The sequence below is a fragment of the Meles meles genome, chromosome 21 (genome assembly GCF_922984935.1).
Source record: "Meles meles chromosome 21, mMelMel3.1 paternal haplotype, whole genome shotgun sequence".
NCBI lineage: Eukaryota > Metazoa > Chordata > Mammalia > Carnivora > Mustelidae > Meles > Meles meles.
This window is the reverse complement of record NC_060086.1, coordinates 21,177,946-21,201,472: the sequence shown is the minus strand read 5'-3', so window position 1 is coordinate 21,201,472 and position 23,527 is coordinate 21,177,946. Positions and strand designations below refer to the sequence as shown.

The following is a 23,527-nucleotide window of genomic DNA, read 5'->3' as shown; positions in this document are numbered from 1 at the left end:
ATTGATTCTATGCCAGGAGCTAAGCAGGCTCCCATCTATGAATTCATTATACCCACAAGCCACATGATGAGGCAGGGATGGGTCTAGTCCTCTCTGACAGTGAGGGAAACTGAGGCACAGAACTGGGCAGAACTCAGAGGGGGTTGACCAGAAAGCGTTCTTAGGACATGAGGGCTGTGGTTGTGATAGATGATACTGTCAAAAGGGAGACTGTTGGGAGGGCAAGGGGGGAGTCCCCAGGCTGAGAACATGGGGACCATTAAACTTGGAGACCAGAGCTTTCCCCACCACGCAGGAGACACTGTGGGTTTCTAGCAAGCTGAAGTCCAGGACTGTGTGAGGGATGCCTGAGTCCCATGCTCCCATGGAAGGTGAGGGGCAGAGAACTTGCTGGAAAAGAGTGCACCTTGCCTGTGTTGCTGAATGCCACCTTATCTTCCTCAGCTTTATCACCAAGACACATCTTTTGGAACCTTTTATCTTTACCACACAATCTGTTAACCAGTGCGCGCAGACGCGTGCACACACACACACACACACACCCCTGTCTAACCTTCCATTCATTGGTTCAGTCCCCCAAGTAAAAGTAAAAGGACATCCACTAAACGCCACACAGAGTCCACAGAGCTTTACACACATGACCTTGATGATGCCCTTATATCCCCATTTTATAGATAAGAAAACCGAGACTGGAAGGAGTGACCTCCCCAAGGTCAATGGCAGAGCTAAGGTTCAACCCCAGGCCAACTCCGGTGGCCCAGGATGCCTTGACCTGGAAAGGGCCTCCTCAGGAGCCCTCTGAGAGGTCAGCTCCATTCTGTGTGTTGGACGTTTTGTACCAGAAAAGCAATCTATTGTATTAGAAGAGGGTTTCATTGAAATTGTGGAGTCAGTGAAGCATGGAGGGAAGAATGGAGCCTCCTCTTGGGTTAAGGGTATTATTGAAAATCTAGCCCTGGCCAGCACCCTCCAGGATGAACAGTGAACCAAGATGGGCGCGCAAAGTGGGTGGCTTGGGGCTATAAATCAAAGGGGTTGTAGTAAGTCTTCACGCTCAGGAATGTGGATATTCCTGGTCTCAAGGGGTCATGATCAATGGGAGGAGGAAGCAGACCAGGTGTTTCTGGCTTAGTGTGGCCCCTCCCGTGTATACCTGTCATCTGGCTACACAGCAGGGGGGTCTGGACCCTGGGAGAAGGCGGAGCCTGCCTTCTTGATGATTTGGGAGAAATACAGTGGAGTTTGGAAGCTACTGTGGCCTTTCTGCCTGGGCTGTTGTTCTGGCTCTGATACTTACTTCTGTCCCATATTCTGTGTATTTCTGTGTCATACCTTTCGCCATGTAACTTTGGAGTAGCCTTCCACTGTGGTCACATTGCCCTGGCTCTTGGCTTTGGATTTGGCCATGTGACTTGCTTTACCAATAGTATAAGGTAGAAATGTTGTTGGGCCAGTGCCAGGCTAGCCCTCAAGGTACCTTGCATGTTCCCAGATGCCCTCTGTCATTGCCAGGATAAGAATACACCTGAGCTAGGCTAGCTAGCCCCAGGAGGAGGACCTTGACTGACAGCCCCCCAACTGACTTCCAGATAGGTGACTGAGCCCAACCAAGACCAGCAAAGCTCCCTCGCCAGGTGCAGCCTAGATCAGTCAACCAACTGACCCACAGGTCCACACGCATAAGCAAGTATTGCTTCAAGGCACTGACTTGGGGAGGGTCATTTGTTACATAGCATTTGGGGAGCAAAAACTAACCGATACAGTGGACATTTGTGTTCTCATTCTTTCACATTTCCAGTCCCCAGCCCTGTCCCTGATGACCTGTGTGAGGCATGTCCTCAAAGAAGAAGGACACAGATGGAATCACTGGTGGCCCCAGGCATCCAGGGAGCAGGTCTGGGTCACCAGGAAGATGGGAAGAGGTCAAATGGAGACTTCTCCCCATTAGAACTCACAAAGCTTCTCCAGAATCAAAGTATATAGGATCGACAGAACTGGAAAAGAAAGTGGAGAACAGAAATGGCCAACATATGTCCCAGAGATGCTCATAAAACATGCCTTCATAAAGACTTTCCTTTGCAATGGACAAGACGGAAGAAAGAAAGGGGACTCACAAGGACATTGGCTGCTCTGTTGACCCTTGGTGTCTTCTCATGACATGGCATCATGGGCAGAAGTGTAGCACCTCCAGAGCCAGGCCATGTGAGTTTGAATCCCAGCTCTCCCACCAATCACTATGTCCCCTTGGCCATTAAGTCTTTCCGTGACTTGGTTTCTTTGTCTGTAAAGTGAGAATAGTAGTAGCCTCTGCCTCAGACTTCTTGTGAGAATTGCCTGAGTAATACAGAAAATGCTTCAAGCCATACTGGTGCTACCTGAGAGTCTGTTGAGGGGTTCACCATAAGAATGTTTGTGGGTTCCTGGAACAATGCGAGGGTTTAATAGGCATGGGTACACCTTCTTGGTGTACCAGTCAGCCATTGCTGTGTAACAAATGACCCCAAACATAGTCGCTTAAAACAGCAAGAAGCTTTTATTAGCTCTCAGTATCTCTGAGTCGGGAATTTGGGATTGGCTTGTCAGGGGGGTTCTGGCTCAGATTCTCTCACAGGGCCACCGTCAAGATGTCAGACAGGGCTACAGTCATTGAAGGCTTGATTTCCAAGATGGCTGCCCCCAAAGTTCGTGCTGGCTGTTGGCAGAAAGCAACAAACCCCCCTGCCGTGCTGACCTGTCTACAGCGTGGCTTGAGCACATTCACAATATGGCAGCTGGCTTCCTCAGAGCCAGTGATCTTGGAGAAAATGAGGCAAAGCTGCAATGTCCTTTATGATCTAGCTTCAGATGACACACTGTGTAATTTCCATAATACTCAAGGTGTTACAAAGGTCAATACCAGCCAGTGTGAGAGAGGAATCCTCAGAGATGTGAACAGAAGGTGGGGATCATTGAGGGACAAGCTTGGAGGCTATGGACCACCAGCTCAACATCCAACACTACCCCACAGAAGATGTTCTTTATCTTCCCAGAATTGTTTTACCATTTGAGAGCCATCTTCCTTTCTTTCTCCATTCTTTCCTTTCTTCTTTTCTCCCTTCTTCTCTTCCTTTCATTTTTCTAAGAGGGGCAGAGGGAGAAGGAAAACAGATGCCCTGCTGCACAGATAGCCCGATGGGGGGCTCCATCCCAGGACCCCATGATCATGACCTGAGCTGAAGGCAGGTGCTTAGTGGGCTGAGACACACACGTGCCCCCCTCCTTCCCTTATAATAGCTTTTCTTCTGATTATAAAGATAGCGTGTTGCAGAAACTTCAGAGAATACAAAAATTGTTCGTGTTGCCTATAATTTCACAATGATTGGGTACTCGTTTTGGTGGATAATTTGGTGTTTTCATGCAAAATTTTATGTACGTTTTATAAAATCTTAATAACACTGCACACTCAGTTTTGTATCAAGCTTTTTACATTTGAAATCATATCACAATCACTGTTCAATGTCATTAGATGTTGTTAATAGTAATAGCCATTAGTTAAATACTTAGGAATGTTCCAGACACTGTGTTGAGTTCTTCACATGGTTCATTTAATTAGCACAAAAATCCTCCGGGTGGGCATTATTACTGTGCCAATTTCACAGAGGAAGAAATTGAGGCTCAGAAGGGGTACATGAGTAGCCTGGGGTCACACAGGAGATAAATGGCACCATCAAGACTTCCATTCAGATCTGAGGGCCCCAACTGCACTCTAATGGCTGCAGAGTGTCTCACTGTGTGGATGTCCCACCACTACAAGAATAATCTTCTGTTGTTTGACAGTTAGGTTATTTCTAGTCACTCACTGGCTCGTGCAATTGAAAAGCCCAGGGGGAGGTCTTGCTTCAGGTCTGGCTTGATCAAACAGCTCTAAGATGTCAAGGACTTGGGTCCTCTTCAGCCTTCTGGTTTTTCTTCTTTGGCATTAGCTTCATCCTTCTGCCCTTGGCTCCATACGGAAGTCCCCAGAACAGACGCCTAGATTCCTGACCTTACATTTTCACATCATGCCAGCTCTTTCTTGGACAGTGGGGAAGTTTTCTCTTTCTAGGAATCCCCAGCCCATGATTCCTGATGACTCATCATGGACGGGGAGAATGGAATGTTCCGATTGGCTTAAGCCAGTCAGGATGCACCCCTGGAGCTGTGTGTGGCTCACCCCCTACCCAAACATCACGGCTGAGACTGAGAGGTGCCTACAGCTGTGATCTAGTACCATTTAACAAACTTGCAAAACTCAGCAGCGTAAAGCAGCAATTACTTCTCATGATGCTATGGGTTGGAATCTGGACAGCCCTGCTCTCGCTCCTGCTGTCATTCATGGCCTGCAGTTTTCTGATGGCTTGACCGGGGCTGGCGGTGGTGGGGGGTGTCAACTGGACCATCTGGCAGTTGTCACTGTGCTGGTTGGGCTATCTTAGCTCTCCTCCTCGGGAGCCCTTCCCCTGGGGTGAAAGTTGCCAGACCTCTGGAGCTCCATCCTAGGCACTCACAGGAGTCCCTTCCGTGCATTCCATTGGTGAAAGCACCTCAGCCCGCACCTCGAGGGAGGGCAAAGAGACCCAGTCTCTTGCTGGGAGGGGCATGTTACTGGTAGGTGTGCAGACACTCAGTGAGGAATGATTAGGGCAGAGGCGGGAGTGGGTGGCCCCCTCTGCCCACAGATGCCCTGAAGACAGGGTTGGTGTCAAACACAGGAATGTTCCCGGGACCGACACCCAGAGATAATCTCCAAGATCAGAGCAGGAGGGGCTGGGATTACATGTCCCCCTCACTAAATGGAGTCATGAAACTTTTATTAAGGGATATAGTTTGTCAATGCCAAGAAAACAAGGCAATTCTGGGCAGACTCATTAAGAGCAAATCCTTCTCCACCAGAGCAGGTGCTGAGTCTGATGGGATTGTGAAATGAGACGGCACAGGCACGAGGGGTTTGCAGAAGGGCTGGCTACCCCGCCAGGCTCATGCGCCATGCTTCCCTGGGCCCGGAAGACACAGGCGCAGAGGGACATCCGCTTTCCCAAAGTTTCTTTAACAAAAGGTTGGCTCCTTAGCAAACGGGAGTGACAGCTGCTCCCATCAAATGTGGGGGTGTGCATGGCCACCTGAGCTAGGCTAGCTCATGTGACCTTGTCCGTCCAGGAGCCTGGACTTCAGTATCTGGCCCACTCTGACTGGAGGTGACAGGGACCCGCTGTCCCAGCTGGAGAGAGACCCTCCGAGCTCTTCACCCTCCTCCCAGTGAATGGGGCCCAGGGACTCCTCCCTCAGAAAACTGCGAGGTCACGGACACACAGACTGGCCATCTCAGAACTGTGTGCTGTTGGTCAGGGCCCCCCGAACCATCGTTAGATGGCTACATATCCACTGGACATATGGAAAATTCCTGGCATGACTTTTTTTTCTAATTTGAGACAAGATTTTCTTTTTTCTCTTGAGCCAAGTTTTTAAATCAGGAGATTTCACACAAACAATTGGATTCTCCACCTTCTCAGGAACATTCTAGAACTCTGCCAGCACTGGGCCTGCATTCCCAACTAGCAGAATTAGCTGGAGCTGAGTAATCTCTGGAAGCCAGGAGATGGTCTCCCCACTTTGCCACACTCCCTGCCACTCTCAATTGTCTTACATCAAACCTACTTTGCTCATTTACACCCCGACCTAATCTTGGCAGCCCCTGACCAGACTTGCCCATCCCTGGATTAGAGGTTCAGCTCCACTGTCCTCAGAGCTGTGTCCGGATGGTCATCCCAGTTTGCCGGCCTCCAGAATCCAAATCTATTTTAAGCCTCGGGGAGGTTTAACTCCTCGAGGAGTATGCATGCAGCTTCATCACACTCCCTGGGCTACCATCTGACAGGAGCCTCCAGCCACCCCCCCGGCAGTATCTTCAGTCGGTCAGCAAACACTCAGCAAGCACGTGTACAGGAAGCAGCCAACGGTGGCCCCCCGGCGCCAAATCCAGCCCACCACCTCGTCAACCCACCTGCTAAGTAGGTGGTTTTTACATTTTTAAATAGTTGGGGAAAACAGTCAGAATAATATTTTGTGACACCGTAAAATTCCATGAAATTCAAATTTCGGCCTCCATAAATAAAGTTTTATTGGCACACGGCCCTGTGGATTCCGTATCAACTATGGCTGCCTCCATGCTCCATCGGGAGAGTCGGGCTGAGGCGACAGAGGCAAATGGCCCGCCGAGCCTCCAGTGTTTGCTCTCTGGCCCTTTCCAGAAAAAGCTCCCTGCTCTGCGGCATTTCTGCGGCATTTCAGGCCCTGATCTGGGTACAGGTGATACAGAGCTGGTCTGGTTTAAACAACAAAGATGGGCTCTCCCAGTTCTGGAAGCCGGAAGTCTGAGATCAGGGGGGTGGCTGGGCCTCACTACCTCCGGGAGGCTCCAGGGGCAGGTCCTTCCCTGCCTCTTCCAGCTTCTGTGCCTGCAACATTGCTGGGGGCTCCTCTATGGGTATCTTATAAGGACACTTGTCATTGAAATTAGGGCCCACTGGACAAACCAGGATGGTCTCATCTCAAGATCCTTCATTTAATTAAGAGGCCCCAGGGTCTAGGCTGCTTTTTGGCTGCCGGAGTTTGGGGTGGAGGTACAGAGGCCTCAGCAAGGGCTGAGGAAGGATCTGAGGATCCAAAGGCCGAGGAAGGGCTGAGGCTCCTGCCAAGCAAGGCAGCTGTGGCAAGATGTCAGCCCCTGCCTGGGCGTGTTGGGGGGCCGGGGAACACTGTGTTAAACACTTCGGACTTTCCAATATTGTTTAAAATTCATGTCAAAATAATACCTCATAATACTCCCCCCCTTGCCCTCTAAATTCTAGCCACACTGGTCTTCCTTCAGTTTTCAACCACACCCAGCCGATTCCTGCCTCAGGACCTTTGCACGGTTGTTCCTCCTGCCTGACAAGCTCTCCATTTGTCCCCTCCTCAGAGAGCCTCTCACCCATCGCCGACCATCCATCCAAAGGTGGCCTCTCCCGCGACTGTGTACATCCTATCACCAACACAGTCTTCTTCGCTTGGCACCGACTGAAATGGCCCATGCATAGTTCCTCAGTTGTTTCATTTCCCGGCTGTTCTGTCTCCTCCCCTGGAAAGACAGCTACTCGAGGGCAGGACCCAAGGGGGCGGCAAACAGAAGAGGAACCATGAAGAGCCACTTTCAGATGCCCCAAGCCCTTGTCAGCCTGAGATGAGCTTTGCCTCAGGACGCGGCAGGACCCAGTGACCATGAACACAGGCCCCCATCTCAGGCTCATCACATGTTGGGATCCCGGACCCATCCCTTGTGCCCTTGGGCAGGACGCTTAACCACCGCTGACTCAGTCTCCTCACCAGCAGAGTCGGGGTGGTCTCACGGAGGACGTGGAGACTCATTAATAGCCCACTGGCCCCCCAGGGAGGGTTTTGTCCCCGCTTGGCAGCTAAGGGCCGAAGCCAAGGACCAAAGCTGTCCCGTCAAGTACCCCTCCCCCACACTCTTACAGAGAAGGAGGCTCTGTGAGAATTGCACAGACAGCCCGGGGATGCCTCCTGGGGAGGGGACACTGGCCTCGTGCTTGCAGGCTGGAGGGCGGACCCCCGCTGGTGCTCCTGCCAGAGAGAAGCCTGGGCAGAAGCCTGCTCCGAGCCTGGGGAGGTGAGTAATGCATCTTTATTTTCAGTCCCTCTCCCCCAGGGTGGGGCGGAAGATGGAGGTGTGTCTTGGTTCCCTGGGGCCACGATAATCCTGTATCACGAAGTGCCCGTCAGTGCCCACAACAACACGTGTTTATTTAGTTCAGGAAAAGCAGCTCACTGGGACCGTTTGATCTAGAATGAGCTGACTGGAGAGCTCTGCCGATCTCCCCTGGGCCCACTCATGTGTGCAGAGGGGGGAGGGGTTGCGGCTGGCGTCCTGCTCTCAGCTCTACCTGCTTGCCTGTCTGGGGTGGATCCGGGCTGGGTTTAGCTGGCCAGCTCAGGGCTCTGTGGCTGGCTGGTGTTGGCGAGCTAGGCTGGCCTCGGCTCTTCCCCACGTGTCCTCCACCCCCTCCTGGGACCAGTAAGGCCGTCCCCGCTGACTCTTCCTAACAATGGCAGACGGGGAAGGACACAAGCACGGTGTCTCTGAAGGTCCGGGCTCAGAAATGACCACCGTCACTTTCACTTACCCTCTAAGCCCAAGTCACAGGGCCAAACCCAGAGTCAAGGGGTGGGAAAGAAATTCCTCCTCTTTAGTGGAAGAGTGGCAAACCACAAGGCAAGGGGGTGAAGAACCAGGGCAATGGTGATCTACTGCTCAGGGCTTGGTTGCTGGAATTTGGGGGAGCCCTTCGGAAACTGGACATCAGTGGCATTTCTGGCCCAGTGACTTTTGACGGTGGGAGGTCCATTGCAGGGGTTCAGGACCCTACTTGATCTCAATCTGAAAGCCTCAGGACCTTTGCACTGACCTGGAGGGACCAAGGGGAAATCCCCTTTCTTTGTCCATGGTCCTCAGAGGATGGGCAGAAGTTGTCTCAGGAACATGCTGGAGGCCATGCAGCAGGAGTCAAGAAGCCTGGAATTCTGAGTCTATATCTATGCTGTTTCCCATTTTAAAGAAATGAAACCGTTTCATTAAACTCCAGTGAGTTAAATGCCCCAACACAGCACTTAGTAGGTGCTCAAGAAATGTCAATCCCCTGGCTTTTGCTCCCAGTGACCTGAAACCCTACCATGGCTTCCCCCATTGCCATGGTAACCCCTCCCATGGACACAGAGTGGCTCCGTGAAAAGATGTAAAGCGAGCTGGGATCCTAGGTCCCAGCCCTGGCTCTGACCCTGGTGTCACAGTTGGCCAGACTCCCCCGGCCAGGCTGTAAAACCGGGACGCTGGCCTCGGCTGGGAGTGGCGTGGGTGTGTCAGCATCTCTCAGGACTGCACATGTTCTAGGCCTCCTCGTTGCACGTGCTCTGAGACTGGGGTGTGTGTGTGCGTGTCCGTGCATGTGTCTCTCCAGGGGTAGTGGCCACCTAGAGCAGGGCTGAAGGTCTGGAGGCAGGAGGAGGCCACAGAGGAGCCCAGGAAAGCCTCGTGGTCCTCCACCCCAGGACCCCGGGGTCCAGCACTTTGGGGTGGCAATGCTCGGGAAGGCCCCCGCCTTCCCCAGATGCAACAGGACAGCGCTGAGCTGAATTGGGCTCCAAGTCCCACCCTGTGGTGACACCGGGCAAGCCTCAGCCACTCCTCTCTGAGTGGCTCTGAGTGCCTCTGAGTTTCTGTCCCTTAAAGCAAAAGTAACCATCCACCCGTCCCAGAGGTGGCAGGGATGGCATGAGGGGCGTGGGAAGACGCTGGGGCTCAACCTGGGCCTGGCTGACCCCTGACTCGTGTCTCCATCCTTTCTAAATCAAGCGTTGGCTGAATGCCATCCCCCCCGGACCAACCCCATCTGCTGCTGACCAGCCATCACGAGGCCCCCGACAGCCCAGAGGACCCCTGTTTATTGAGCAACGACTGTACCCCAAGTTTGAAGCGGAATGCTTCTGTCATCTCCCATGGCCCTTCAAGATCCACAGGAGGAGCACGTCCTAAGGCTGCTCTGTAGATGAGGGCCCAGCACCAGAGAGCCTAAGCAATTTGCCCGAGGTCACACAGCTAGGCCCACGGTCGTGTGCTTAGCTGCCCAAGAGATCAGCCAGCCTCCAAGGGAAATAGTTCCACTTGAGAAATAGCAACTCTAACTCTGGGACTTTAGTATTGGTTTTGTTTCTCTCCCCCCACCCCAACCTCAGTTTTACTAGCTGACTGGTCTAACTTAGAACTGCCTCTATTTGGAATTACTTTAGGGGTGGGAGTTGGCCCTATGCTTTTTCCAACATTTAGGGCATGACCCTGCAGTGAGGATGCAGAAACATGGGAACCTGAACCCAGATCTGTCCACATCTGACTCTTGCCTCCTCGGTGAGGTCAGAGAGACCCTGACTCCCACCGCCAAGCCCTCAGACACCTACCTCTCCAGCTGCCTCCAGAGGGGTCGGGACTGGGAGAGGAAGACAGAGGGTGGGGGCCACCCCAACACACCCACACACTCCTGGAAGGCCCAGGCCTGCAGGTTTGGCTCGCTGGCCCCCCTCACTGAGGGGAGGGTCTCAGAGCGGGTCTGGCTGGAGGAGGCCCAGGGATCCAGAAATACCTGTGTGGCCCCCTAGTGGGCACAGGTCACCTTGCAGGTACCCACCGTCTTTTTTTTTTTTTTTTTTTTTTTAATATTTTATTTATTTGACAGAAAGATCACAAGTGGGGGGGGGGGGAGCACAGAGAGCCCGATGCGTGGCTCTATCCCAGGACCCTGGGATCATGACCTGAGCCGAAGGCAGAGGCTTTAACCCACTGAGCCACCCAGGTGCCCCGCCCACCGTCTTTTTAAATAGGCTTTGTGTCTGGGGGAAATTCTCAAGTCAGGAGTCCATCCCCACCCGCTACCTCCAGTGTAGACGGCGATACCATCCCCCTTTCATCAGATGTGCAAGCTGGGAGCAAGGCAAGCCTCTTCTCAGAGCAGGAAGCCGAGCCTGTGCAGGAAAGGATATTTAGACTTCAGAGGCAGGAGGTAGTGCTGATGGGCGGTTGGAGTGTGGCCCCTGGTGGAAGAGTTCCAGGCCTGATTAAGGACTCCCCCCCCCGCAGCCGGATGTCCTCATGCAGTCGCCTGGGTAAGAGCAGATATACGGCATCAAAGCACCTTTCCCTATGGAAGTGGATTCCCTTGGTTCTCGCCAGTGTGAGCAGCCGGCCAGGAGGCTCCTGTCCCCTCAAGTGTGTGGGTCCAGGACTGACCCCCAAACTCAGCCCCTGGGAGGCTGAAGGGAACTGGGGGATGGAAGGGAGAGAGGGCAGACAGACTGGAGAGAGGACTGGCAGCCACCACCCCCATGACCTTCACCTGTCAAGTTCAAGCTGCCGGAGCAAGGACTGACCACAGAATATGGGGTGGTTGACGGCAGGAAGAAAAACCCTAAACCCCTGGAGCCCAGGAGGACCAGAGGGAGGTTGCTGAGTCACCCGAGCCAGAGCAGGGGGATGGGGAGGGGGCCAGTTCCCATGATGGGAGAAGAAAGCCGAGGCTCATGAGCAGGGGGACCCCAGCGCTGCCCAGAGCAACAGGCCGCCTGAGCAGAGGGGCGTGGGTGCTGCAGCCACGCCCAGACTGGGGGGCTGGGAAGGCAGGGGGGCCGCTCACACCCACTACAAACAGCACTGAGGCCTCAAGGCTGTTGGCTCTGACCTTCTGGTCTGCTGGCAAGGACAGCAGGGGCTGCAGGTCCAGCCAACAGCTTTCACTAATATCCACCTACCACATCCTGCGGGAGACTGGGAAAGGCCAGATGTTACAGATGGGAGCATGGCCTGTAGACTCACGGAGCCTTGGATCCGGGATTGAGTCCATTCTTGATATTCAACCAGCCCTATCTACTGAGGGTCTAAAGTATAAAATAAGGGCTAGAGATCCCTCCTGCAACCCCATAGACACATGAGCTGCACCCCGCCCCCCAAAGCCACCTTGGAAAGAGGAGGGATGAAGGGGAAGGGATACCTTTTGAGACAAGACAGTTTTGATGGTAAGTTTGACAAATTCGCCATGGACAGTTGTGCAAGTTGTTCACTGTCCAAGAAGGCCTGGGTGAGGGGACGGTACCAGCTGAATTCGTGCCCACCCTCCACTCTCCTTGTATAGCACTGCACCTGCTCAGAGGAAGAGCGCCTTTTGGAATTCGCACCAAGCCCGTCTAGAGTTTGAACTTTAACTGAACATTTTATCCGGAAGAGCCTGTTTTAAATCTGGAAAGAACGGATACTGTTAAATCCGCACATTTTTTCAAAACACATTTTTCCTGCCACCCGCTCTCCAGAGCACAAGGAGATCAGTTATAGAAAGAGGTACATTCTGTGCCCCTCTGACTCCGATCAGAGCACACACAGTACATTCTGTCCACCGCCCAGCACGCATGCGTGTGTGCTCACACACGCATATCCACGTAAAGCCATGGGGCACACTATAGGACCCCCCCTCCTTTTCTGAAGGACGGGACTCCTGTGTTATCCATGCTTCACATCTAGCCCTTGACCTGGCACCCGTCACAGTGAAAACCATCAGCAAACGTCTGGTGATCAGCAAGACCAGACCATAAATGACACGTGTCCTTGAACTGAGGGTGGGTCGAGGTGCACGGTCACAGCAAGGGGAACCTACACAGCCGGCCCTGGAGTCCACAAGCCCCAGCCACATAGAAACCCCAAGGACCCTTGCCCTCCTGGGGCCAGAGTGCCCAGGGCCTCCCGGATATGCAGCCCCATCTGGATCACGGGCAAACCTAATTCTGCAAACAGCTCTCAAAGCCCCCAGGACATGGAGGACAGAGGAACAGGACCCCTGGTTATGGAGACCCGCCATACCGTGCACCAGGAAGCAGGTCCCCTCCTCACACCTGCTGACTTGACTCCCCACCACACCTCCAGACAAACAGGGCGCAGAAAGGGATGGGGATGGGACGGGCAGGCACCGTGAATCCAGGACGCACGGGGACCCCAACTCTGAGCTCTCAGCTCCCTGTTCTTCCCACAGCTCAGGCACCACCCACAAAGTGCCTCCACTCAGGTCTGTCACAAGAAGGAAAACAGAGCAAAGCAGTCACAGTGTCTCTGGCAGGGAACGGAGCAAGATTAGGAATTCTCCAGACTCTGGAGCCCTATGGACCTGAAAGCAGACCCCAGCTTTGCCAAGTGACTTGCTGTGTGGCCTTGGGCAAGTCACCGCCCTCTCTGAGCTTTTGGTCTGAAGGCAGGGAATCCTAGGTTGGGGGGCACCGGCAAAAGGGCAGAGCTGGCTGTGTCTGGGAGGCGGTGACGGCCTGTCTCCTGCTGTCTCTTCCAGCATGGAGGAGGTGGGAACCATTTTTGGAAATGCCACAATACAGATCATTAACGTAATAAAAGCCCCCAGAGCTTCCTCTGGGCTCCTGGCAGCTCCCCAGGCAGGCAGCTCCCCAGGCAGGCTCGGCAGGGAAGATTGAAATGCTCCGCACATCTTTCTCTGGAGTCTGAATTCGTCCTTCTTGAGTGCCCTTCAGAGGCTGGAACCAAGGTCGCTGCCACTCCTGGGGATCTGGGGAGTCATCTGCTCCAGCATGGGAACGGCGGTGGGGATGCAGAGGAGGCAGTACAAGGACCTCCCAGAGCCCCTGGGCCTTGGGCTCCACCTCTGTAAAATGGGGATTGTGTCTTCCTCGTTGGCTCCAAGAATGACAGGGGTCCTCTCTCTTGACGTCAGGGAGAAGACTCATGGCTGGATGAGTCTCTGGCCTCAGCTCCCCGCTGGCTCCAGACACCACTGTGAGTCTGAGAGACAAGGTCCCAGATGAACCTCCCACAGTGTCCCAGCGGCTGCCTCCACCTAACCGGCCTGGCGTGGCTTAGACTGAAATAACCACAGAGACCTGGGGTCTCCCCACATGACTCACCCAGAGGGGTGTGTGTTTATGTGCAATGAGGCTGCCACACACATAACATGATCTTATTCCCACTGGGAGAAAGAGGTGTTATGTACGGGCATATGTATGTAAATGCAAGGAAAGTTCTGGAAGGCCACCCACTGAGACATTATTAAATGGCTTTGTAGATCTTCATGTTGTTTATCTCCAAGGAATATGTATTATTTCTGTAATAAAGGGGGGTGAAGGAAGCTTATTTTTATTTTTATAAAGATTTATTTATTTGAGAGAGAGTGTGCTTGCGTGTGAACTGGGAGGGGCAGAGGGAGAGGAGAACGAGAACCCCAAGCAGACTCCACGCTGAGCTCGGACCCGAGGTGGGGCTTGATCCCACAATCCACGAGATCATGACCTGAGCCGAAATCAAGAGTCAGACGCTCAACCCACTGAGCCACGCAGGCTTATTTTTAAAGAAAAAATCTACCCATTGCCAAAATGCCCACCTATGTCTGGCATATGTTTCACTGAAGTAATTTTTCAGCCCACCACCAGCCCACCCTGGGCAGGCACCCAGCTTGGACTCAGCAGGGGCTTCCGGTGCTCTTCAGGGCCCTTGGGGCTCTGAGCCAGCTTTGGGCCTAACCCGGGAGGCCACATGACACGTGCCCTCAACCACGCCACCCTCACCAACTCCAAGGTTGGAACCAATGAATTAACATGGATTACTAAGGATGTTTCCAATGATGCACGCAGGGATGAGCAGAAAAGGGAGCCCTTGAACTAAAGAAATCCTTCACTTAAGAGCTGTTTACTCGAGTGCTTTTCCCTGAGGAGCCCTGAAAAGTAAGGCCGCGTATTCGCAGCAGACACCCAGAAGACAGCAAATACCCAGAAGACAGTAAATCTGGAAAACTCTCATGTGCTCGACATTTTGGGGCGCCCGCTGGGGGCTGAGCCCCACCCCCACCTTCATTCAGGTGGGGGCTACCACAGGGGCAGTCAAGGCGGGCTCAGGAGAGCTCCCGAGGTGGTGGTCAGGGAAGACCTCTGCTTTCCCCCAAAGCGGGTCCTGGAGACACCCCAGCACCGCCAGACCACATCCTCCTGCGTGCTCGCAGCACAGAACAGGATGCTGCCCGTCAGCTGTGTGTCCCCGGGCTGGTCACCGCAGCGGGCCATCGTCTCCGGCCATCTGTGCTGGCGCGCCAAGCCCCACAGAGCCAGATGCCTTCTCTTCCGGGACGAGGGAGAGCAGAAGTCCCGGTTTGCCCTGCTGGCCCAGGATGGCTGCTGATAGTCTGCTGTCACTCCAGACATCCTTGTATGCAAAGAAAAGCAAAACTGTTGGTCTCCCCAACCATTTCTCCATCAAAGCTTCCCGGCAATTTGGCAATCTGCAAAGTCTCCAGGCAGCTCCCGCCTGCTGGCCTGCCTTCAGAGGCCATCACCCCATGTCCTCCCCCGCTTGCCCACCGGGGAGCTCCTCCACACCCTCCAGGGAGCAGCTTGGTGGTCGCCATCCTCGGGGAAGCCCCCCTGATCCTCGGTCCTCCGTCTGTTTTCCGGCCCCCAACCCCCATCACCGCACTTAGCACATCTCTCTCCGCAACAACCTGTCTGTCTCCTCACGGGCCTGCGAAGTCCTGGCGGGCACCAGCTGCCTGATGAGCCTCCAAGTCCTTCACTTGCAACCCAGCACCTGGCTTAGGCAGATATTCTGTAAATAACGTTTGTTAAATTCAGGGCTGTCAATCAGGGCTCCTGTCAAGGGCCCAGGAGTCAGCTAGAACCATCCGCACCTTTCCTCTCCCTGGTCCCATCCTCCCTGCAGAGACGTCACTCTGGAATAAATGGTGACTCTCGGAAATGGGCAGGAGAGTCCCCAAGATCCACAAAAAGCAGGGGCTGATATGGTCAAAGGACCTCAGTGGACCTTCTCAGCTCAGACATTTTGCAACTCTCGAGTCTGTGACTTAGCTTCTTCAGAATGGGAATCAGGCCCAGCAAGACCCATCAGAAGCCTCGAGAACACTTGTGCCGTCACCTTCGCATGGAGGAGGAGAACCTGCGGAAGCCCACGACACAAGCACGGACGTTCACGGGCACAGATGCTCATTGCAGCACCGCTGGGGATCGAAAAACTGTACACAAAGCGAGTGCCTGGAGCGGCCCCCGCCACTAAAAATCAGGTTTTAGAAAAACGGTCACAACGTGATAATGAACAAAAAAGGCTGCAAGACAACACGAGCTCAAGTTCACAGAGGAAAAAAGGAAAAGGAAGAGCAAAACTGTTATGTATTTGTACGTATTTGGGAAAGAAAATTCACCCAAGTATTAACAGTGGTTTTCTCTGAGCGGTAGAATTAGATGACTTTTTTAGCTTTCTGCATTCTTCAGGACCATATGTTAGGAGGGGAGAAAAAGGCAACTGAAAAGAAAGTTGATCCTCCATGGTGTGAGGCCGATGGCAGGCGGGTGGGAGAAAGTGCTGGAAGTTGGAAGTGGTTCATCAGGCCCCTTCCCAGAGCCAGCGGCTGTGCCTCGGGTGGCTGTGCCTCGGGTGGCTGCCACTGACGGGGACAGACTACCCCGGCGGCCCGCCCGCACGCAGAGACGGCAGAGGAAGTAGCCTCTTCGGTGAAAACTTCGGTGCTGTCCTGACTGACCGAAAGCCTGCCTGCTATCCATCTCTGCCTCTCCCTGTCCCTGCCTCAAATGCAGACAGTCTCTGGGTTTGTCAGAGGCCTGAGAACATACCCCATTCCAGCTACACTCCTTAAAACCTGCAGGGGGCGGGGTGGAGGGCACTGCAGACAAGAGGGATGAGTCAGGGGAACACCAGGGGAGCAGCTCACCCAGCCTCTGCTTGCACACCTCCAAGGACTGGGAGCTCACTACAATCCACACAGCTGATGGGGCCATGCCCAGCGGTCTTGGAACAGAACTGTTGGGCCCACCTTATTCCCCGCAGCCTTCCCCGTACCACCCCGAATCCTGCCTCGAGTTCCATCCAAGGGTGCAGTTCTCTTCGCCCCTTCCATCCGCGGGCATTCAAAAAGCCCTTTCACCAGCTCAGGCGTAGACCACACCCGGCCTTTCCGCACAGGCAGGTGAGGTGGTATTTATAGCCCAGGAATAATGGGATGCTAATTCCTTTCTGCAAAAGAGCGACTGGAGTTTCAATTTCCTCCTCTCCGAACTCTCAAGTGGGGCTAGCTGCAGCTGGGAGGCTGTGACTGATGCACCCGCACGCACCGCCCAGGTACCCCTGCCCGCCCCCAACCCCCTCCCTGCACTGATACTAATAAAGGCCTCAGAAGCCATCAGCCCCCAACTCCCTTCCAGTTCTACCACCAAGCCGGTGGCCACCCTCACTGCAGGTGAGCGAGCCTCTTCCCGCCAGGGCTGGGTCCACATGACAACCTAGCCTCGCCCAGGGGCGCCCGGCTGGCTCCGTCGGTGGAGCGTGCAACTCTTGATCTCAGTGTTGTAGGTCAGAGCTCCATGCTGGGTGTAGAGCTCACTTAATAAAATCTTAAAAAAAAAAAAAAAGAATCTAGCCTAGTCCAGTCGGTCCGGTCACCGGGACCTTAAGGCAGGAGGAGCTGCTGACGCGACATCCCGGCAACTCCAGGACAAGCACCGTTGCCACACACGAACACGGCCGACAAGGCCCCGCTCTCAGACACACCCGTGAGCCCTGAGTGCTCCCCAGCCCCCAACCTCTCCTGAGCACCCAGCCCTCCCCGCCCCCGCTGACCTCCGGCAGGACTTTAGTCCACCGACGGCCAATGCCTGGCTGGGTGTCTCGGGCAGCGTCTATTCTCTAGGACGATGAGCGTAAGGCCAGGCGTGAGGAGCAGGGGTGGTGGACCCAACCTGGCTCCAAGCTCACCTGCACCTCAAGGGGAACCGTACGGACAAGTCCCTACCCTCTGACTCTAAGAAACCGGGCCCTCTGTCTTCCTGCAGCTTAATGGACAGGCGGCCTAGGAGTCCCTGTGTGAGCTGGCCCTCCTCCGCTGGGCTCTCCTGGGGCTCTGCCGCAGGCCTTGTGGCTCGCAGCCCTGCTCCCCACCAGGACGGCCCCTCCACCTGCACACTGGCCCCGGTGAGCTGAGTGGAAAGATGCTCCCTGACCAGCGTTTATATAACAACAACATAAGCATTTTATTTTTTCATTAAGCTTCTTAGTTTCTTAGTATCACAATGGAATGATGAGAAAACAAGAAAAACCCCACAAGTCTGCAAATCTCTGACGAAGAGCAGAGACTTCAAGGCAATCGGAGGGGAGGGCAGGAGAGGCTTGACAGAAGCGCCCCAACAGTTCCAGCATCAAGTCTCTCCGGGGCCGGCCGGGCCGGAGGTGGGGGTGGAATGGTGAGAAGGTGGCACTGTCATGAGGAGTCCTTGGCGTTTCGGCCTCATGGCTGATGGTGCGGACCAGCCCACAGGATTCCCGGGGGCGTCTCCCTGGCACCTGGCCGCACGAGCCTCTGCCCGCTCCCGATGCCCTGGGCACTCCAACCAGTGCTAAGATGCACCCTGAAGCCAGCTTGGCTGGGTGGGCAGCAGGACAGGAGCGTGGAGAGGGACGGGGGGCAGGCAGCGCTGTTCAGGGTGCGAGAATCCAAGGAGTGGCCGAGGCCTGTCCGGGAGCCATGTGTGGCAGAGGCGGAGGGGAGGCGGGTGGCAGCAGTGGGAGCTCGTGTCCCTTGGCGACAAGCAGGCCATGCCTAGAGCTTCACGGTGCCGGGGGGCAGGCTGTCATTGCAGAGTCTGTAGTAACGCAGGTCGTTGACCAGCCTGTGCACGTTCTGGGTGAACGAGGGCAGGTCCTGGAAGGCAGGGGCACAGCTGCAGCCTAGCCCCACCCAACACCCCAAATCCCCCAGCAACCCCACCCCAGCTACTTCGATCCCGGGGTAGGCCGCAGAGGTTTGCAAATGCTTTATAGAAGTCAGAACTGCTACTCATCCACTCACCCTGTGTCAGCAACAGCCCTACGGGGGCAAAAGAACAGAAGCTAACACTCCCCGGGTGCCCACCACAGGCCAGGCCCTGCCCCAGGCCACTCAGCTTCCCCACGAGCCTGCAACGCAGGTTTCGTCAGTGTCCCCGCGTGAAGAGTGAATAAAGTAAAGCACAGAGAGCTTCCAAAACTTGCCCCAGTTTCCACGGTAAGAAGGGAAGGGAACCCAGACTGGACTCGCCCGTGAACACGGGTATGTCCACCAATGCACCCCTCTCCATCACCACAGCCGGCCAAGCCGTGTCCACAGACTCCTCCCCACCCAGGGCTCCAGATCAGGAGGGACACCCCCGCAGGAGCCCACAGGCCTCAGATACCAGTGGAGAAGGTCCCGCACAGCTGGAACCCCCAAGTCTCCCCCAATCCAGCAAGACCACCCCAGGTCCACCTCCTCATGCTTAGGCAGGGATCACTGGGGGCCAGCCTGCAGGTCCAAATGCGGAGTAACATCAACGGTGCCTGCCACTGCCACGGGGCCTGTGGGACCCCATGTGGCTGGCAGTGCCATGGGAGTACCTTCTGGAAGCCTGCTGGCGGGTCCCCTCAGCATCCTTCCCCTGGCTAACCTCCTCTCTTCTTCAAACTCATCTCAAAGCCAGCCTCTGCCAAAGAGGCCCCAGACAGCTGAGGCCGGCCCCTCTGCTCCTCGTTCCCCAAGGGCCCTGGGTCACCTGCATGTGGGCAGTGCTCACCGGCTCCACAGCCGGAACCCCCAGCCAGGAGTCCCGCTTCCTGGCTCGAGCATTCCCAAGTTCTCTAACCGCCAACTACCAGCTGAGCTTGCTGAGTCTCAGCTCATCTGTGAAATGGGATTAATAACAGGACCTCCCCTCGGAAGGCTGCGAAGGCTTCCACGAGCCAGGCCACGTGAACTGCTTGGCCCAGTGTCATCCACAGGGGGTGATGTTGCCTGTCTTCCCAGTAAGGCTCCTCTGAAGGCAGGGAGGGGCTGGAGCCCCAACAGCCCCACAGGGCTGGAGAGCCAACCAGTTTCAGGTACCCGTAAACAGATGAATGAAGGTGCAGGTTCTTTTACTTATTTTGTCCTCCAGAAAACAAACCAAAGGGGTGTCTCTTAGATCAGTGGCTCTCAAATGCCAAATTCCAAATGTCCTGGGAGGGGGACACAGAGTATGTCTCTGTACATTTAATAGGCCCCCAGGCGCGCTGATGCAGAACTAGACTTGGAAGTCACTGCTTTAAATCAAGAAGTTGACTGATAAGGACATCATTAGAAAGTGAGAATTAGATATCAGGACTTGGCCTCAAGGAGCAGGAAGGAAAACTACCCAAGCAGCTACAGTGAGCTTCCAGAAGCTCAGGAGAAGACAAGACAGATCCCGGGGAAAGAAAGATTCCAAGACAAAAGAAAACAGGAGCCACTGAATCTAAGAGAAAACTAGGAAAACTACGCTGACGCATATCACAGACGAGATAAGGAGTGAGCGGAGTCTGTTCCAGCGGGAGCAGCGTGTCTGTCTGCACACGAAGTGAGGCTGCAGCCCGGCCACTGCAGCACAGAAGGCAAGGCAGGGACGCCACAAGGATGGGGGAGAAGGGTTTCATTCTGCTGCACATCAGGCAGTGAAAGATGAAACAGACTCGTCCTCGGGAAGAGTTCCAGGAAGAGTCCAGCAGGCAAGTGCAGAGACCTAACGGCTGAGGAGGGCGGGTGAGTGCCCAGACAGGACACCCTGGGACAGGAGAAGCTGGGCGCTGTGGGATTCAGATGCAACGGCAACCATGGCTCCGTGTACATCCTGGGCCTCCGCCTCCATAGCCCCCACCCTTTGCCTGCCACATTCCCTGGGCAGACAGCAGGGGGCGACAAGGGTCCTCCCAGGTCAGGCCCCACTGAACCAGGAAGCCTGGGCAGAGCCCAGGGTCACATTCCTAACCCTGGCGGGACTCAGAGATGTGGCTCCTGAGCACCAGTCTTCCCAGACTATCTACAAGTCTGGGCTACAGCGGCTCAGGACCCGGGAGGAAATGACTGTGGTCGGGGGGGCTTGTGTGCTTGATGCGGTGCAGGGAGCCCGAAGAAGCAGAGGCAATCAGATGGACTGCTGGGGCCGGGGCTGGGGACTGATGGCTGGGACGAAGAATGCACTTGCTGCAGAAGCCCACACCGTGGGTAGGTGCGGCCCAGCGTCCAGCCACGGCACCGAGTCATTCAGGAGCCACCAGTGGGCACAGACCACACACAGAAGTAGCCTGCCCCTTCCTCCCTGAGCGGGCGCCAGGGTGAGAGCCCATGCCTGCCCGCCCTTTAGCCTGGCCTCTCTCTCCTCACCCGATCCATCTTGAAATTCCGCCCCAGCACGTTTTTCTGGTTGGCATCCACGCCGTCACAGCTGGTCAGAAACTCTGGGAGGAAGGCGGCAAAGAAGCCATCAAAGTCCACAGAGGCCATGTTGTAAATGGCAATGCCGATCTCCTCCTGCAGCAGGTCGTGGGACTTGTGCACCAGGACCTGCAGCAGCACGTTCACAAACTGGAACAGCATGGTGGTCCGGAAGATCTTCTGCAGACAGAGAGGGTGGGCTGAGCGATGGCCCAAGGGCTCACTCTGCCCCCGAGCCCATCCACATCCCATCCCATGGGCCCACCCTGAGCCCCTGTGGCTGTCCCAGAAGGCTGGGACTCTGCCCGCCCCACCGCCCCCTCCTTCTGAGAGAGGGCACTGACCTTGTGGTATAGCTTCTGCTTGGTGTTGAGAGTTTCCAAGTAGAAGAGATTTTGTTTAAATAGGTGGATATCTGGCTGGAGAAAGGACTGTCCGAAAGCCTAGGGAGTAAGACCACTGTGTTAGGGGCAGCATTCAAAGCACCTCAGACCCGGCCCTCCTGGAGCCCCCACCCCACACCCAAAGAACCAGCACTCTGCTGGTTCCTCGGGCCCAGTGGCAGGACAAGGGTACCCATGGCCTTAATGTCTCCGATCAGACCTTGGAATGCTCCTGAGTCATCTTAGCTCTAAAGTCCTCCCCACTGGGCCTTACTTCACACATCAGTCTCACCTTGACCTTTTGCAATAAACATCCGGATCCCATCATGGATTCCACCTTTGAAGCTAGAAGCTACTCAAGTGACTAGTCAAATCTTCAGCAATCCCAGCGGACTCTGAAGCCTGCCTCCTGCCTTCCCTAGAGCCAACCTCTCACCCTCTGTCAGCAGACCCCTGGGCCCTTCCCCCAAGAGACTCCACTCAGCTTCTGGGCCAGGGGGCCTCAATGTGCTGCAGGCAGCCCCCTCACCCTTGGCAGCACCGGACAAGGCAGACAGACAGGCACGCATCCAGCATCCCACAGGCCAGCTGCTGGGCAGAAGCGAACTCGGTTGCCCTCACCCTCTGCCCACAAAACAGGCAGCTTCTCCCTACAGATGGAGACCGAAGCTCCAAGAACTTAACTACCTGCCCAGATGCTAAGCGGCAGCACCAGGCTCTGACCAGAGACTACGGAGCTTCCCCGTAGGCCAGGGCAGCAAACCGAGTGACAGCCAGCCAAGGGAGTGGGCGGCAGCCTCATGGGCCCTTCCCACGCGTCACCTGCATGATGGCGCTGAACTGAGGCTCGTTCTCCATCGGCTCCTCAGCGACGCCCCGCTGGACGCTGGCCAGGACGCTGGACTTAAAGAAGTGCCTCCAGTTGTGATGGAGCGTGCGGAAGAGCAGCTCAAACAGCTCCGCCTTCACGTCGGGGGAGGGACGCTGTGGGGACACACAGACCCTCACAACGGCCCTTCCTGCAGCTCCAGAGCAAACACAGACCAAGCGAGCCTGCGACCAGCACCAGCACGGCTCGGCATGCAGTCAGTGTCCCGCCCACATGCTCAGCTGGTCAGGTCGCCCTTGCGCAGGCAGTTCAAACCAGGCATTCTCTTGCAAAGACACGAGGCCCAGGTCGGGGCTGAGGGACCCTGTGTTCTTTTACTTTTTTTCTAACAATTTTTTGTCTTAAAGATTTTATTTTTATGTAGTCTCTACCCCAACATGGCCCTCAAACTCACAACCCCGAGATCGTGAGTCGCATGTTCTACCGACTGAGCCAGCCAGGAAAGAAAGGCTACCTATTGGCAGAACAATCAGGAATATGGCTTTCCTATTTAGAAAGCAGCTGGTGTGACCTGTCACGTCTTCGTCATGTAGTTCCTTTTCCCAGAACAAAGAATGCTGTTCCCAGCTAACCTGTTGATCTTATGCAAAACAAGTAAGAAGCTTTAAAAGCAATTCTGCCCTCTGTGGAACAGGAGTTCACCTAGAGCCACGGAAAGCAGCGGAGAGGACTCGGGTGGGAGGCAGCGGGTGGGACTGACTGCTTCCTAGGCCTGTCTCCGCTGTCATGGGTAGCAGGATTCCGGGAGGAGGGGATGGAGGGCGGCAGGCTCAGCAGTATTTTCTAACTGAACCGAAAATCTCCAAGTCATTGGAGGGCAGGCCAGGTCACGGTATTCTAGATGTCTCTGTAGAATTAAAACTGTAAGGCCCAGATAATATTTAATTCACTCTTGATTAAAATTAAATTGGGACCAGAGGGCACGAGCTCCCATGGCAGGAATCCTTAGAGGACCCAAGCATGTTTAATGATGCAAAGCAACTGACTTATTTAAGCCTTAGTTGGGGCAATTACAAAGGTTAGCTCTTATTTAACTATCACATAGAACGTAGTTAAATCCACACCTGTTCTGGATCTTGTCATTCTGAATGCCTGTTTTCTACGGAGGAAGAGCGTCCCTTTAACAATAAAACCTTTGCACGGATCCAAGAACTAGCCTTAGAGTCTTGAGATCAATGGACGTTCTTATTGGAAAGTACATGTGGTACAGTGTTCGCTGGAGAAAACCCCGTATTCACCTAAAGTTAGTGTTTGCCACAGCAGACTGATCTCCCTCAACAACCAGCCTTGCTGTGCTTTCACTAGACCAGCTCGGATTAATCCAACCAATACAGAAAGACTGGACTAAAGGCATTCTTTCTTGGAAAAAATTAATTTTA

The 23,527-nt window shown here is 54.7% G+C and overlaps 1 protein-coding gene across 2 annotated transcripts in view; it reads right to left on the bottom strand.

The window, feature by feature from the left end:
* Window positions 1–17,651: 17,651 nt before the first annotated feature.
* The window catches only part of XPO6 (exportin 6), a 101,910-nt gene continuing 96,034 nt past the window's right edge, over window positions 17,652–23,527 (bottom strand). For both annotated transcript variants that reach the window (XM_045992988.1, XM_045992990.1), the window contains exons 21-24: window positions 22,082–22,243; window positions 21,221–21,319; window positions 20,826–21,056; window positions 17,652–18,338 (exon numbers count right to left, since the gene is read on the bottom strand). In XM_045992988.1, coding sequence (XP_045848944.1) covers window positions 18,237–18,338; window positions 20,826–21,056; window positions 21,221–21,319; window positions 22,082–22,243 — 594 coding nt within the window. In that variant the 3' untranslated portion in view covers window positions 17,652–18,236. The remainder of the gene's footprint in view (window positions 18,339–20,825; window positions 21,057–21,220; window positions 21,320–22,081; window positions 22,244–23,527) is intronic.